Source organism: Leguminivora glycinivorella, chromosome 7, assembly GCF_023078275.1.
Source record: "Leguminivora glycinivorella isolate SPB_JAAS2020 chromosome 7, LegGlyc_1.1, whole genome shotgun sequence".
Taxonomy (NCBI): domain Eukaryota; kingdom Metazoa; phylum Arthropoda; class Insecta; order Lepidoptera; family Tortricidae; genus Leguminivora; species Leguminivora glycinivorella.
Window position 1 is genome coordinate 10,117,478 of NC_062977.1, and position 16,890 is coordinate 10,134,367.

The following is a 16,890-nucleotide window of genomic DNA, read 5'->3' on the forward strand; positions in this document are numbered from 1 at the left end:
ATACTGAGTATCACACCTTTTTTTATCGCCACAATGAAAAAGGCAGTTTTTGAAATTTTTGATTGGTCGAATCTTTACCCAGCTAGTGGATCAAAAAAATCAAAACGGTCCGCTGGTATTAAAATAATAACACTGTGTTGAAAAAATCATTGCTCTATCTTCAAAAACCAGGAGGAAATAATAACGTTTACGCTACAAAGCCACAACAAAATCGTCTTAATTCCCAAGAGTTCGCATCAAAAGTGCTTAATTCTCAAAAACATATGGTAATTAAATATTTATTTAGGTACACATGTTGCGTTTGATGTAATCATAGCATTAACGTCAACTTACAATATTACAATTTTGCAAATTAAATATTAATTTCAAAATCAATACCGTGGAATTATGTTTTTCTCGATTTCCCAAAAAAAGTTCAAAGTGGAAATAAGCCCTTTTGAAAAGACACTCCTCAAATAGTGTAGGTAGTGCCTAAGTATCGTCACATAAGGTACAGTCGACTACAAAGAGATGTATCCACTTTTGTAGTCGACTGTACATTAATTATTAACCGTAGGTATTACCATATTTTCAATTGTAATATCGCTTAGGTATGGTTTACTTATAGGTAGAAGTAACACCAAAAAATGTTTTTATTAAAATGTAATAAGTTAGTACCTATAAATATTGACTAATCTTCACAAAAACTCAACTCTCAACAACAACTTAACTCTCCCACCTAGGTAAATTATGAAGGAGCTAAATTGGTGCGACGTGTAAAATGCGTTCCGCAGTGTTTGTTTTTGGATGGTGTCCCTTTTTTAAGGCCCACTTGCGCCAATCACTTAACTCGGGGTTAGTGGGCTGTCATCTGTCAAATTCCATATAAAATAGTGGGTCAACCCTCGGGTTAACCCTGCAATTTCGTTGGTGCAAGTGGCCCTAATTGTGTTAAAAACTCGCAAATTGGGATAGCGCGTGACGCTTATTCTTGTCGCACCGGGGCTGTTAGTTGGGCCCTATGGGACGATTAGGACAAAATCGCGGCTTAATTGAACTTTATAAAAGTAAACGACTAAACGAAGCGTCAATAAAAAATATGTGAATTACCTCGTTACTGAGTTTATTTTAATCGAACGTAGTTAATTTTTACTAATAATGTTATTATTAGTAAATTTTATCATGATTCTATATAGTAATTCTAAGTGTATAATGTATTAATAGTCTAATATACAGTGTGGAAATTAAACTCAGGCCCTGGAGGAAAACTACTTTAAATCCTTAAGCTAGCTCATTTTACTTAAAGGAGACATTCATTTATTTTTGAAAAGAAACAAATCTGCATTAAAAGATTTTTAGGGTTCCGTAGTCAACTAGGAACCCTTATAGTTTCGCCATGTCTGTCTGTCCGTCCGTCCGTCCGTCCGTCCGTCCGTCCGTCCGTCCGTCCGTCCGTCCGTCCGTCCGTCCGTCCGCGGATAATCTCAGTAACCGTTAGCACTAGAAAGCTGAAATTTGGTACCAATATGTATAAACTGTGATATATCGTTGGATAGGTATTAAAAAATGAATAAGGGTTTACTAATATCGTTTTTTGATAATATTAATAGTTTCGCCCCCCCCTCTAACTTTTGAACCATATGTTTAAAAAATATGAAAAAAATCACAAAAGTAGAACTTTATGAATACTTTCTAGGAAAATTGTTTTGAACTTGATAGGTTCAGTAGTTTTTGAGAAAAATACGGAAAACTCGAACCAACTTGCTTCGCCCGGGAAAATTTAAAAAATAAACACTCTTTATTTTATTATACTAATCGGTAGTATTAATATTCAGGATAAAGTTTCTCTAACAAACATTTGGTCTTAAAAATAAAAATAATCGTTAAATCTAACATCAACTTTATTTTACTATCAATTTTGTAACACTTAAATTATTTAACTGATAAATTAGCAAGCGTGTACTTCATACGAAGTCTTTGAGTGTTGGAGAGATAACAGAACTGTTACGTGTCTTTTACTTGTTAAAAGTGAACAGTAACCAAATATTTTTTAGAAAACTTTATCCTGAATATTAATAGGTACTAAGTACCGATTAGTATAATAAAATAAGGAGTGTTTATTTTTTTAAATTTTAGTTGGTTCGAGTCCCGGGCGAAGCAAGCGAGTTTAAAAAAATCTTTTAATGCAGATTTGTTTTTTTTTTTCAAAAATAAAGGAATGTCTCCTTTAAGTAAAATGAGCTAGCTTAAGGATTTAAAGTAGTTTTCCTCCAGGGCCTGAGTTTAATTTCCACACTGTATAGTCTATATATAGTCTAATGACTGTAAAATTTCTTGTGTATTACCTACTGCTCATGATTTCTTTTGCTTACCTATTATCTTACATACCTATTTTTGTTGTTAGTATGTTAACAATCTTTATATTCAGTAATGAACCTCCAGGTCTTTTTTTATCCAAATTACTTAGTACATACATTGTAGTACACCAACTCATTTGTTTATGTGACTGTTTGTGTTCTAAATAAATACAAAAATACTACTTATAACATTATTAGTTACAATTAACTAAGTTCGATGAAAATGAACTCAGTAACGATGGGACAGTTAGATATGTATAAATATTTATATTTAATATGACAGGCATCATACTGTTGGACTTTGACTTCGAAAATTTTTCATATGGCGACTCCACGGATTTTAGAACCACGGTATGCGATAAAAAGTCTAAAGCCTAGTGATCATTGTTTTCATTAACCCTTACATAATACATTGAGTGCTAGTGATCCGAGTCCGGTTTTCTTCGTAGGCGCTTTTTGCTACATTCGCCACCCATAGGTATTATCGGCTCAGCTGGTATCGCATAACCAGTGATCGGGGATTTGGATGCCACTCGGGGTGAATGACCCCAATCATTATGCTAGTATGGATATGCCGCGAGATTCCAGGGTTAATGTGGTTAGATAAAGGACAGTTTATTATCATAATATTAGCTTTACATTACATATATTGATTGTCAATATAGGTATTGCTATCATGGGTCAATGTTTTAAATGAGACATGAAATCATTAATGTTATTAGGTTATTACTGCTGAATTATTTTTTCCTAATTAATTTAGCATATGCCTCACAATAAAATATGTGATTTGTATAACAATTCACATTATTATCATCCAAAAATACTAGGTAAATGGCAACATATTATTTAAAATTCATCATCAAACCTACTTCACTTAAATGGTACTTTCTGTAAGGAAATCCAGTTGTAACTTAAGTAAACACCGATCATATTTTGTCTACTGTGACATAAAAAAATCACGTTATCACGGGCCAGACGGCGTATCCATATTAACGTTTCTACTTGACATCCCGCAGTGTGGCATCCAAATCCCCGATCACTGCGCATAACACACGTAAGCGAGAATTTAATACCTTTTCTACATTTGATAAACCTAAATACGTAGTTAGACGTTTCATTACTGTTATTGCAGTTAGATTTAAAATTAATTGTAACACATGTTGCACGACGCTCGGTCAACAGAACCGTTAAACAAAATTAGTTTTACAAGGCCTTTTTCACGTTTCAGTTAGAACGTGCTACCTAGTGCATTTTTAAAATTGTCATTTGCGGCTCGACGTTCTAGATCGCGAGGCCATTTGCGATCGTCAGCATACTCTCCTCATATCACGAATTTCCACTAGGTTCTTTTTTTATATTTTCCATACTTCTGTAGCAAAGAATACCTACACTGCCCGTGACCTATGGAGGTCCGCAACTCCTCTGTACGTGGATAAGTTACATATCGATCACGCTCATGTCTTGTTCTTCCGTATTGGTGCAACAAAGCCTTTCGTTCGCCTCAGAGCGATTATGACTTGCTAGGCCGACAAATGTGTTACACGCAGGTCGCGGCCTAAGGCAGCGTTCCCACTTAAGCGTCGCGTGTCTCGTGGCGCGCAACGGACGTCTCCGCTCCGCCACGCCGCCTGAATGTAATTCAAAAAACGTCTCCTCAGTACATTTTGTATAGGAAGGACGTAAGACGCGCCCCAGGTGGCGTAGACACGCGACGCTTAAGTGGGAACGCTGCCTAAGACACTGGGCATTATTCTAACTTAAGTATGGGGGTACGTCAAACGATCAATAGCAATGTTTTGGCAATTTTTTATACTTTATTTTTGTATAAAATAAGTATACATTTATAAAATTACAGTGAATAAACTAACAACATACGTAATAATGTTTACTTACTTCTTCATGTAATTAATAAGATAGACAATAATATCTGGTGTGTCAAATATCTCTCATCTATTACTATTTCTATGATCACATTAAAAACTTGACACCTACTAGGAGGTACTCATACTCATACTCATTTATTTATAATATTGTTACATATTACACGTCACAATTGATTTAGGTACATAGTTATTATATGGTATATTAAAATTACTACTAGGTACTATCTAGTAGGTATCTAGTACAATCAATAAGCTTTTAAATTTTGTTACGAGACTTAAATTTACGAAGAACAACATTGATCTGTTTCTATTACCATCTATCTTATTTTATTATATGAAATACCTAATCATAATGTTATATCTACAAATAACGTAAAGAATATTTTACTCTACATATCAAGACCACAACTCTCTATTCCAATGAAAATAAAAATCTAATTTATTTTACTAACAAAAAATCAATTAACATGTGTGTTCTTCTTAATGTAACATGAGAAGGTACTCTATTATGAAATTGTTTAATTATAATCAATATCTGACAATTATAATGGCACTTTTAAATCATTACTGTAATTAAATAAACAAAGTAACATTACGTCTAATTTCTCTAATATAACACATAGGTACATATAAAGTGTGTAAATATTAGAAAATATGTATAACTACAAGAGGAAAGTAACAGTCGTAATAAATGGTTGAATTACCTAGTTTATTAAAAAAAAAATACGCGTTCATATTTGGCGGAAAACTGCACGAACAACTATAGCACACTATGGGATGAAAATATAGGTTTAATTAAAAAGCAGCCCAGTCTTAAATAAAATGGATAAGGTACAGTGGGGCAAATCTCGACTGGGGGGCAATTGTAACTGATCTTTATGATTATTACACTGTGATGTTGACTTCTACATGTATCCACTGAACACGCCTACCATATATAACCGGTGGACAGTCTATTTAATAATGCAAACATTGTAAAACATGGAACAAATGGACCAGTTACATTTGCCCCCCGGCATGATTTACCCCGCTGTACCTTAGGTAAAACTAAACAGGTTATTGTGCATTGCTGATACAGGCATGTAGGCATTGAAAAGTAGATATTCATACTTAGGCGTAATCACAGTGAGAAATATTAATGGCATATGCCGAAGATTCAAAAAGACCAAATAGACAGCTGAAGAAAACAAAGTATGTACCTATGTATATTCCATGATGGCTACAGTTTAAGAAAGATATCAACTTTACTTGCATGATCCACACTACGCCTAAAGTCATCCCACACTTTACATTTAGTTTTAGTTGACTAATTTGTTTTAAATAAATTTAAAGTATTAACTACATTTTACTTTGGTCTTTAAAAAATTTAGAGAAAATTTAGAAAAAAATCTTTAGCATTCGACTTTCAATTCCTTTAATGACATCACGAGGCAAACAGTAACCTTTCACTAAAGTTTCTATCATTACATTCAAGCCTAGTGACTCATGTATCTTTCACAACGGATCGCAAACTCGGTCAGTCGTGGTGACTCATAATTCTTTACCTACTAAATGAGCAGAACTAGGGCAGTCTGATTAGTACCGTAGTTCTCGGACCGCGGTAATTTCGTTAGATGAGGACTTTAAACAATGGCAGATTGTTAGGCCTTCCTGCCGCTAGCAACTTGCCTTCAAACAATCTCGATTCACAGCCCCTAAAGACTAAATAGCATTGATGTGGCTTTCCTTTACAGAAGGCTACTGTCAATGTGCAAACTATTTTATCAAGGCTCGTAATGTGCAAATTATTTACTATTTTATCATCTATAGGAATCTGAGATGGAAAGGCCCTAAACTTGCAATATATGATAACCACATCTGTAATGGAAAACTACAAAATATATATATTTGTGTTGTTCTTAGGTATAAAACAGGTCCATAATTATTGTTGGTGTATGCAAATATAAATCATCCTCATGAATATTCCTTATAATGATAAACAAGTGATACCTTTTACGTTAGAACAACACAATCAAAATATATACCATTGATTGTAAAAATAAAGTAAGCTTATCCAAGAAAAGTCTCAAGTTCTGACTTTTCAAACATACGAAAATGGTGTTGATTACGATGTGTTAACGACATCTTAATAAATTCGTGACTAAAGAAATGCATAGTTTAATCTTAAATATAGTAATCTATAAAAAATATTTTACTTAGACAGCCGGTGTACGATCAAACTCCTTGAACAGTGATGAAGACATCCTGGAAAATAAAACATTATACATTAAAATCTTATTTTATAAAAAGTGAATGGTGAAAGACAAAACTATAAATTCATTTCAATGGTTGATGCCTGTGATGACTTAATTAACCACAATGAGTATCAACCTGTTGTTGATTCATTCTAAATCTCCTTATTAAATACCTATGAATGTTTAACCATGTTCTATTATAATTGTTGGAGATGCAATAAGGCATAAGTAACAAAGTCAATAGAACTCAAAATGCAAACATGTGACAAGTAAACAGAACCTTACTGCATTGTTAGTTACACAGTATCAATTGCACTATCCTCACAATATATCTATTTCAACATTGCAATTGCAACAACTACTTACTTGCTTATCATGTGCTTGTAAATATAGTGTGGAATAATTGTTATGTTTACAACAGACGGACTGTTATCAATGACTTTTGATATCTCTTTATCCTTCATTCCAACAACATTGACTGTGTTCACTTCCATTAGCTGATGGTCGGTCAGCATCCCGTTACGAGCAGCAGATGAATCCTTCACTAGGCCGACTACCTTGCCATCCTTGAAGTGGAAGCCCACATGTCCAATGGAGTCTTTGTGTAGGGTAATAGTCCTCTCAAAAGGCCTAGAAATTAAATGTAAAAATATTGGTTTTCTAGTAAAAAAAAACATGTTGTCTAAAGATCACAATAATGGTATTAGACGAATGAGGTGCAAAAGGTATAATATTCAATTGTTGAAGTGCATAAAGAAAATCTCTTAAATGTACCTGTCTCGCACTGCCATAGTGATTCCATTAACTGGGCCTTTCGCAACAATTCGTGGCACTTTTCCATTGTCAAGCCAGCAAGTGCCACATCATTGATTTCCAGCACTTGGTCTCCGAACCTGAGCCCGGCCAGAGCTGCAGGACTCCCTGCAGCAACATAGCACACAAATACACCACTGTTGACAGAATGCAGACGAACCCCACACTTTCCTTCTGCATCTTTGCAGAGAACAACTTGCCTTATGGCATTTGTTACAGTAGCTTTCGGTAGGGACACTGACTGAGATGACAGAGGAGCAATCAAATTGCTTACAGCACCTCCAGACTGAACCTGGAAAGTTAGCCAATAAAATGTTTATAAACGTAACTCCATGTACCTACATGCTGCATTAGTACCTACTAATTCTAGAATATTTACGACTAGTAATAGATAACTTACGGTTTGCACTTGATATTCTGGCATGTTCGCGGCTATGACACTTTCAGAGAACTCCAGGCCCATGTATTCTCCCAAAGACGGGTAGAAATGGCCAGTTGGGGCAGGAGCGGATGGGGCGGCTGCCACTGGTGGGTGGTTCTGAATGTAAGGTGGTGGACCATGATTCTGGGCCATCTGGGCCCGCACCATTGTGTCCACCTTCATATCCTCCAGTGAAGGGTACAGCGACATCCTTACGGCCTAAAAATCAAACAATTACTACGTTACAAAGGAAACAAACAGTAAAACATTAAGGTCAACTTACAGCACTACCTACAGTTACTAATTGAAGAACTAACAAACGTAAATTCACGCACCTTATTACAACAACAAAATATAAAGTATGACGGATTTTAACGGAGATACCTCCCAATCAACCCAAAGCAAATTGTTATATACGGGCAGAAAACTTAATTAATACACGAACAAGTTTAACAAAAACCCACTAGGAAAGGCCCACCCTGAGTCACAATAATGCAGCAGACATGCGATATGTATGCACGTCACACAAAAAAAAACATAAATATAAACCAATAAACCAATAAAATTGCTTCACTTCAACCACACAACACAAACTTCAGTTCAAAGTCAAGTCAGCTGGCAACCCATCAGGGTAGCATGGTAGTTCCAAAACAAATATGACCGTCAAAAAAACAAGTCTACTAGGCACGCCGAGTCGAGTCTCATTAGGGCCCGCGCACACGGATGCAACAGTTGCTCGGCGACTTTTTTGTCTCTGTCGTCACCCCTTGCGACAGTTTCCAAGGTGCGCACACTGGAACGACAGCGACGCAACCACAGACTAAAAAGAAGATATTACCATAGACTAGTTCTATAATATTTGGATACTACGGACGCAACTTTTTCTTTGAGTGTTTGTAATTTAAAAACATGAAAGATTGCATTAAAATAAGCATCTTTTATAGAATGAAGTTGTTTGAAAAACCTACTTATTTAGGAGTTTGAGCAGTACGAAGTTGCGAATTTTCCCATAGTATTTACTAAGGCGCCAGAGAATAAATTAACGATGATTTTTTTTACCAATATAACCTATGTTAATATTGATAAATCATATAGAACACGTTTAAATAAGGATGTTTTGTTATATAAACTTTTTCTGCTCCATTAATATTTACTGAGATATTAGGGTTCTAAGATTAGTAAATGGCACTAGCACTTTAATAAAATTAACGCGTGTCTCGCAAACGGTCTAGGATACAAAATGACGACTTTTATATAGGTATAGGTTAAGTTCGTTAGGTATCTTCAAACGGCCGAAGGCTCCTATTCTGTGCAGTTTCTGTAATAAGCGGGGCTCCGTCGATATCGCTTTCTGTCTCTGGCGCCTTAGTAATGCTACGGGAAAATTTTGCAACTTTGCACCACTCTAACTCCTAAATTAGTAGGTTTTAAAAAAAACTTTAATTTATAAAAGATGCTTATTTTAATGCATTCTTTCTAATAAGAACAAAACACTATGCTAGAAAGAGTGCAGAGGAAGTTCTGTAGGCACATTTACAAACGACTGTACGGATATTACCCATATATGTATCCATCTCTATTTGTAACAGGAATGGTTGGTCTTCAAACTCTAGAAACCAGACGGAAACTGCTGCACATTATGCATTACCGCCAACTGTTTCACCATAGAGTAGATGACGCATCCGTGCTTGAGAGAATGGGGCTGCAAGTGCCAAGAGCGAATGTGGTGGTTGACATGCCGGGCGCGGTGCCGGCGCGGCGGCGGCGGCGCCTGTTCGCGGCGGCCGGCGCACCGCTCGAGCCCGAGCTGCTCTTAACCGCATCATGTTGGAGACAGACGATATTGACATATTTGCTGATAGTGTTGGTGTGTTTTACAGAAAACTCTTAAGGTTCATAGACTCTACACTCCTTAGGTGATTAATGTAATAATAATAACCATAGTTTAACTTTTAAGTGTGTTTGCTTTTATTTATGTCAATTTAACATGTACATAATTATATTACCACATAAGTGCTTTGGTGAAATACTGTTAACTTTTGTGTATTTTTAATAAATAAATAAATAAATAAAAAAACGTGAAAAAAGTCCCAGAATCGGGCCCCTTTTGCTATACTCTGACCGCCCCTGTCTATACTACTGTAATGTTTGACGTTATCACGTTAAACTACCGTCCGTAAACCGACTTTACAGACAACCAATTTTTTTTTTCATGAAATTGAGAGCCTATCCAAAATAGTTTTTTGGTACTTCAGAATGAGTGTTTAAAAATTTTGATGAACTGGTTAGAATTTTACAACCCGGCATCGTTTTTTCTCAATATTGTCGGAATATTCTTTTAAATTCTTGTCATATAAAATCGGTCTTTCCTCTACTTCTTCAATTAACGTCTTCAACAATCTGCATTTAAATTTATATATATATATATATACATACGTTCGCCCAGGCCAGGCCAGTGATAACTGTCAAAATGACAACCGACCGGCGACTATTTTGTCGCCGTGTGCGCACTTGCATTGAAACCAATAGGGAAGGAGACAGTTGCGTCGCAGGCCTGTCGCCGAACCCTGCGACAAAAAAGTTGCGTCGCAACGTGTGCGCACCTTCATACTAGCCCATAGACCGAGCGACGGAGACAAAAAAGTTGCGTCGACCGTCTGTGGGGGCTCTTAGCGCACGCTCAATGCGCTCAAAGCGTCGAACTCGAATCGCTTTCAAATGTGTGAGGACTCGATTCGACGCGGCTCGATTCCGCCTAAGTGGACGCCAGGGTTTAGACTTTAGATTTTGGACGTGTTTTGGAAATATACTTCTTATGACAGATGACTGTAGCACTAGCATGTCACTGTCACTACTGGGTGGCTAGCCGAATGGCACAATCGCTCACGAAACGCTCACGAAACGAAGCGCTAGTAGATATCTATCTCTATCGCGCTTGCGCATTGGCGCGACAGAGCCAGCGGCGTATCGCTTTCGTTTGGCGTCGGAGAAATGCCATTCGGCTACGGGGCCTGGTACTGTCAGAGTCAGAGTTCAGAGACAGACAGACAGACTACAAATAATATGGATAACATTATTATTGTAGTCGTTTAAAGCCCAGAAATATATTATTATATTGAAGATTCTTGAATTAGAATCCACAACTTGCATAGGTTGTAAAGGAATAATTTATATACTAAAATTCATACTATGGAAACATCATCGAAAGCTCGAACGCCAAGGTGAGTGAAAAGATTAAAACGTCGCTATCATCAACATCTATAAAGCTATCTTTAATATGTACATGCAATTGTATTTAGTTGTTGATATAATTCCTTTTTTAACGTTTCAGCCGTTGCCGCGAATGGGAGAGACAGAGGCGGAACAAATTCAATGATGCAATTACAAAACTAGGTGAAGCTGTAAAAGCTATAAACAAAGTAAACAATCCATCGGACAAGGAATCAGATAATGTCCAGTACCCAAAAATTGAAATAGTGCAAAAAGCCATAGCATGCCTCACAAACTGTGCACAAGAAAAAACACAACTGAGTAAGTCAAATGGAGAGGTAACAAACAGTAAAATTTGTATTAATACATAGTTTTCATCTATAGGTGAAAATACATAAACAAGTAGAGAGTTGGCTTATGGTGATTGAGTAGTTTAATACTAACTAATTTATTAGTTGGGACTCATTGAATAATGTTAATTTAATTTCATACCTAATGTATTGTAAAGTAGTGTTGTAGTCTTTTGAAGCTCCCTTTGTTAGATGTTAAGTGGTCCTGGCAGACAAGCATGGTCGCGCGATAAATGATAAAACATCAGGCCATCCCTATCGAACTTGCAAATAGTGTGATAGGGACGGCCGGATGTTTTATCATTTATCCGCGCGAACATGCTTGCCTGCCAAATTTAATAATAAACGTTGTCACAGTTTAGTTTAGTTTTGAAATTTTGATCAACAAATGGACAAAAGCATATCTATGATGTCTGTTCTTAAAATATATTTCAACATTATAGGACTAATTGTATATTTTTGTGTTCAAATGCATAAATTTAAATCTTGTATTATCAAATAATAAACATTATAGAACTGTCATAAATATTATTCACTGTTTACTCGGTATATTTTATCTTTTTATTTAGTCTCATTATCATTTATTTACTGTGCACTGCACAATATATCTTTTGTGATATTATTTCAGAAGCGGAAATTTTAGCTCTGCAAGTCAAAATTGATGCGGCAAACAGAATATTGAATCCAAGGATGCATCAACACAAGTTCATACGAGCTTCAGTAAAAAAACGCAAAGTAAGTCTAGTCTCTATTGTAGAATCCATAACAATGATTACATTATAATTTAAAGTACACTGTGTAGACTCCTAATAAATTCGTCTAATTTTGCAGATGGGAAATATGTTAAACTATTAATGCTACAAAAGTCGAAAAGGAAAGCTCTTAAGGAAAAGCAAATATTAACAACCAATGTTACAGTAGAAAGCCAGTCAAAAAAAATTAAACCAAAAATTAATCATGTACCACCACCACCACCAAAAATATTGCCTAAGACAACCTTAAATGACAAAAAAAGTGAGTATATTTTTTTTATCATTCCTGACTTTTAGGTTTTATTAATTATATACATATAATAAAGTGTCCAGGGGGGGGGGGGGGTCACGTGGTCTATTTGTATGGCCAACCTAGGCTCCCTCTGGATCCGCGCATATGAACTAATGCGTCACGAAACTTATGTTTCCATTCCTAATCTATCTTTTTTTAAATTCCAGGAACTGAAAACACTATAGTGGTGTTGCCAGCTGCCCCATACATGTTTCCCCAAAGACCATTATTCTTGCCAGCCGTGCCACCAGCTTTTCTTATAGTGGATCCAAACATTCAGACTTTAAATAAACCATCTGTGCCCACTGTGAATAGGACAGGAGTAGATACAACTAAAACCACCATGGTGAACATTTTACCAATATCTGCGTACTCGCGACCATTATCAGCAACCAAAACAAAAAGAGTAAACTCGAAATCTAAAAATGATACCATTAAAAAAGTAAAAAAGAAACCGAATATACCAAAACCAGCTAAAGAACTAGTAAAAAGGAAACAACCTAACAATGTCACTGATAAAGCAAACTTGAAAAGTAATGACAATCCACCTAAAGAGAAAAAAAAAGAAATCTTAGCAACTGATACGGAAGTGAAATGTCCAAAAGATCCAATAACCAAAATGAAACCTTCAGATGTAGTAGATGATACTGTTGTCCCAACTCAAAAAAAGAAAGAGGACGAAAGTGGTGTCACGAACAATAAAATCTCTATTAATACGTCAAAATCAGAAGAAAAACCAAACTTAATCACAATAAAAACCGCTGAAAAGGTAAATTTAAATGAAAATCAAAAGGCGACTGCACCACCTGTTCCAACTAATAGAAATGAAATCCTCAAAGAAGTTAACATTTCTATGAAATCAACCACGGTAGAGGATAAAGACAAAGAAAATAAATTACCTAATATTCTAGATACTTCTCTGTGTGAGAGTGGAGTAGATGCTGGAAATGCTCGGCTAGAGTTAGCTGAGGAATTCTTGGCTGCCTCGCCTACAGCTGCATTCCTGATGTCTTTTCCCCTCGTCAGTGGTAATCGCGCTGATAGTCCAGCGGAAGACGCGCCAAATACCATTCACACCAACGTCAAAGACACTAACTCACAAATAACTATGCCTCCTGCACCAAACGAGATATATTTTGAAAAACCGACAGCTAATAATGACGTCAAAACAAAACCATTACATAAACAACCTAGCTCGACAGCAATTTCTGAAAAACAGACGCCACAAAATAAATATTTAGACAACAATATCATCAGCAAAGCGGTAGCGAAAACGTCTACCTCCGTTGCATCGTCAAATCCGTCCAATGAAAATCCTTTCTTGAGTTTACCAACGCCATCACTTATAGTAACAACGACGCAGTCTGATACATTCGGCCTGGACTTTGACTGCAGTATAAGCAAGTCCATCCCGAGCCAGTCGTCTTCCTACGTCAGCAACAGTAACTTATTTTACAAGAGCGACCCGTTCAATGCTGTCAAGAGCAGTATTTATAGCACCAGCAGTATAGCTTCCGGGCACGAATTTAACAGCCTTGGACTCTACCCATGTGCAATGGAGAAATACAGTAAAAACAAATCAGATTACACAAATGTTGAAGATAATCTTATGAAGATTGGATCTTCTCGGTTAACATACGACATTGATCTCGGTTGGTCACATAAAGGATTCGATTTTGTAAATTGCACAACAAATTCCAATACATTTAGTAAAGACATCCTGACCACAGGCACAGCCCCAACATATTCTTCGTCTTACAATCCATTTAACCCGGAATTTCACGTGCCGCTGGTATCAGCATCGAGTAAAAAAGATTCTTCGAGCAAACCCATGGCTTCATTTGCGGAAACCATAACAAGCTTTTATTCAACTCCACAACCTACGAACCTATGGTCAGAAGATATGTGCTTTTATAACAATAGTAGTACTTCTAAAACATTGACGAATAAACACCAGAATTATCTCCATCTAGAACACACCCAACCAAATGCTTCAATCAAACCTGCTGTGACCAAACAATATGAAATCAAAAGCATCCCCGATCCCAGTTTGCAAAATAATGTGAAACCACCTAATGAAACCATTAGGCAGCAATTACCTGAAAAATACAACAAAAAGTCACCAAATAAAATGCACATCAATTGGATGACGTCCGAGCTGCGGCCAATGCAAAACATTTGCAATCCACCACAATCTGAAATGAAAGAACCTCACAAGCAACCGTATGGTCTAGTAGAACACTCTTCTAAAAAGCAAGACCAACACGAAGGAAATTATTTCCCTATTGCCATACATAATTTTGCGACTCAACCTACTCAAGAAGATTTTCAGGTTTGGCCCTCGACGAGACCTCTGGGTACCACGGAAATAAGCATTGAACCTCCTCCTATAAATCTACCGACATTGGTCGGAGATCTGGCTTTAGGACCCCACGATAAGAAGAAAAATGCAGATTTATCAAACAGAATTGGGGTCCAGCCAGACATTCAGAACTGTGGTAACTTCTTATCTGTTACCCAACTCATGAATCGTTCTTCCGACAATGCAACCTCACGATATCATGGCTCTACTACGGAAACTGCCAAACCGATTGCTGCAAAACAAAGTAATGCGCAATTCTCTACTGATGTCAATCGTAAACCGATGTCATCACGCGCTGAAATTAATTTACCGCAACCATGTTATGTATTTAACGATCCGAAGCATTCTTATGAAAATATGGGCCAATTTTCGCAACTTAAGTCGAAAACAAATAAGTCTGATAAAACTACAAAGGCTCATAAAAATAGTTATTCTGCAGAAGCTTTAATTCGAAGTGGTAATTGCACGCAGAAGGTTCAAGATCACATCGGTCCAAAGTTCATGACTCCGTCGCAAAAGTACGGTGACTTCAATACGTCACAAGATACGAGTGTAGCTCAGGTGTCACATTTTCCTCCTATACTGGATTATTCCGATAACAGTTACACTGGCCAACAATTTTCCGGAACAACATTGTATAACGCCACCACTAATACTATATCGAATTCATTCTATTCTAACTTCATGTCGGGCAGTGCAAATATAATGACCGGCAGCTACACAAGTGGTCCTTTCACTGGAGAGTTTATGGATTACAATCAAGCGGAGTGCAATTATTCCAACAATAAATACGAAGAGTTTAAAATGCGCGGTAACCCAGTCTTCCAAGATAAAGTTCCTTCTAATTACAAGAGTTCTAGACGAGAGTCTGGTACCAAGCACAAACTGGAATGTTCCAAAAAAGAGAGTAAAAAGTATCAAAACAAGCGTGCGAAAGTGACAGAAACGGAGGAGTGGAGCGACGCTAACTTGTTCTGGCAGAACAAGGGCCAGAGTAAGAAGGGTCCGAACATGTTGCCGGAGGAGCTGTCGTTCGCAAACTACGTGGGGAACGGCATGGCGCCGCAGTACCAGCACGAGCTGTTCAACAGCCACCTGGTGAACGCGCCCGCCGACCGCTCGCTCGCGACCTTCCCTGCTACGTCGCGCGCCAATTTCAACCTCAGCACCATATTCCGGAAATAACAATGGTAATTATGATTATTATCATAAAATAGAATAATAGATATTTTCATTGCTTGCCTGTTAAGATCACAATCAAGCTGATCTGCTAAGTTCAGACTTCAACAGACGCCACGCGAAAAAGAAACTTTGACACGTTACCCAATGCAACGAAAGGTTATGTGATTATACTGATTATTTTCATAGACTATTTACATTAGTACAATCGTCATCTTGGCTAACCTCTCTGATCTCTGCATGTTGTAGTTGAAACCTAAACAAAGACATGACTTAATAATAATAATAAAACTTTTCTTTTCAGAAAGTGCAGTAAATGGCGTCCATAAATAAGGATTAATTCTACGTCTTGGAATTTCTGAATGGTATACGCATCCACCTAAGTATTTATCTGTGATGTTGAATAAGTATTACTGGATTATAAGTTATATAAATTAAATGTTTGTATAGTTGGTAAATATGATCAATCCGTTACCTTTTCTTTAAACACCCTTTAGTCCACTCAGACCTTAAGCCGGATTCTGTGCAGCGGCGACTCAGGACTCCTGTACTATTATATTAGCTTCAATGTTATTGTTTGACATGCACGCCGCACGCCCCGCCCCGCTGCACGCCCAATATGAGCGTGCACTCAGGCCTTACCCTTATAATCTATTCCCATTACGAATTGAACGGAATAAACGTAAACAAACTGCTGTCACTGTCAAAGTTACACGTGCAGCTCAGGTCAGGGGTTCTTAAAGTAAGGGCCGGCAGAAAAACAAATAACTAAAAAACCAGTTATTAACGATCACTCTATTACATACTTAAAATCGTGAATCGATCGAACACGATGACTGTTATATTATGTTTGACATGCAAGTCAAAATAAAAATCGGTCCAAAATGGACGAAGTTCTGTCATATCGTCAGATACTTACAAAACCAATAATTAAATTTATAACCACCTTATTATGCACCATCGTAGCACCATCATTGAAGACGGTTTTAATTAGCCATTAAAATTCAGAACCACCTAGTCTCGAAAGTCGCTGAAAAATAATGCTTAGCGTAGCGGCC

General features: G+C 36.9%; 2 protein-coding genes and 1 long non-coding RNA gene across 3 annotated transcripts; 2 read left to right on the plus strand and 1 right to left on the minus strand.

Moving 5' to 3' along the window:
• The first annotated feature begins 2,586 nt into the window (after positions 1–2,586).
• On the plus strand, positions 2,587–4,976 carry LOC125228209. Its single transcript, XR_007177265.1, has 2 exons — positions 2,587–4,334; positions 4,438–4,976. It is a non-coding gene; the product is annotated as an uncharacterized LOC125228209 (long non-coding RNA).
• Positions 4,977–6,157: 1,181 nt separating this feature from the next.
• On the minus strand, positions 6,158–8,232 carry LOC125228207 (syntenin-1-like). Its single transcript, XM_048132685.1, is given in 6 exon segments — positions 6,158–6,463; positions 6,820–7,083; positions 7,228–7,264; positions 7,267–7,558; positions 7,667–7,906; positions 8,152–8,232. Coding segments are annotated over 5 exon segments (873 nt in total). The 5' UTR covers positions 7,898–7,906; positions 8,152–8,232; the 3' UTR covers positions 6,158–6,414.
• Positions 8,233–11,089: 2,857 nt separating this feature from the next.
• On the plus strand, positions 11,090–16,295 carry LOC125228298. The gene is made up of 5 exons (XM_048132801.1): positions 11,090–11,235; positions 11,876–11,982; positions 12,079–12,261; positions 12,459–15,843; positions 16,137–16,295. Exons 3-4 carry the CDS (start codon positions 12,102–12,104, stop codon positions 15,836–15,838), a joined length of 3,540 nt encoding a protein of 1,179 aa, XP_047988758.1. The 5' UTR covers positions 11,090–11,235; positions 11,876–11,982; positions 12,079–12,101; the 3' UTR covers positions 15,839–15,843; positions 16,137–16,295.
• Positions 16,296–16,890: the final 595 nt, after the last annotated feature.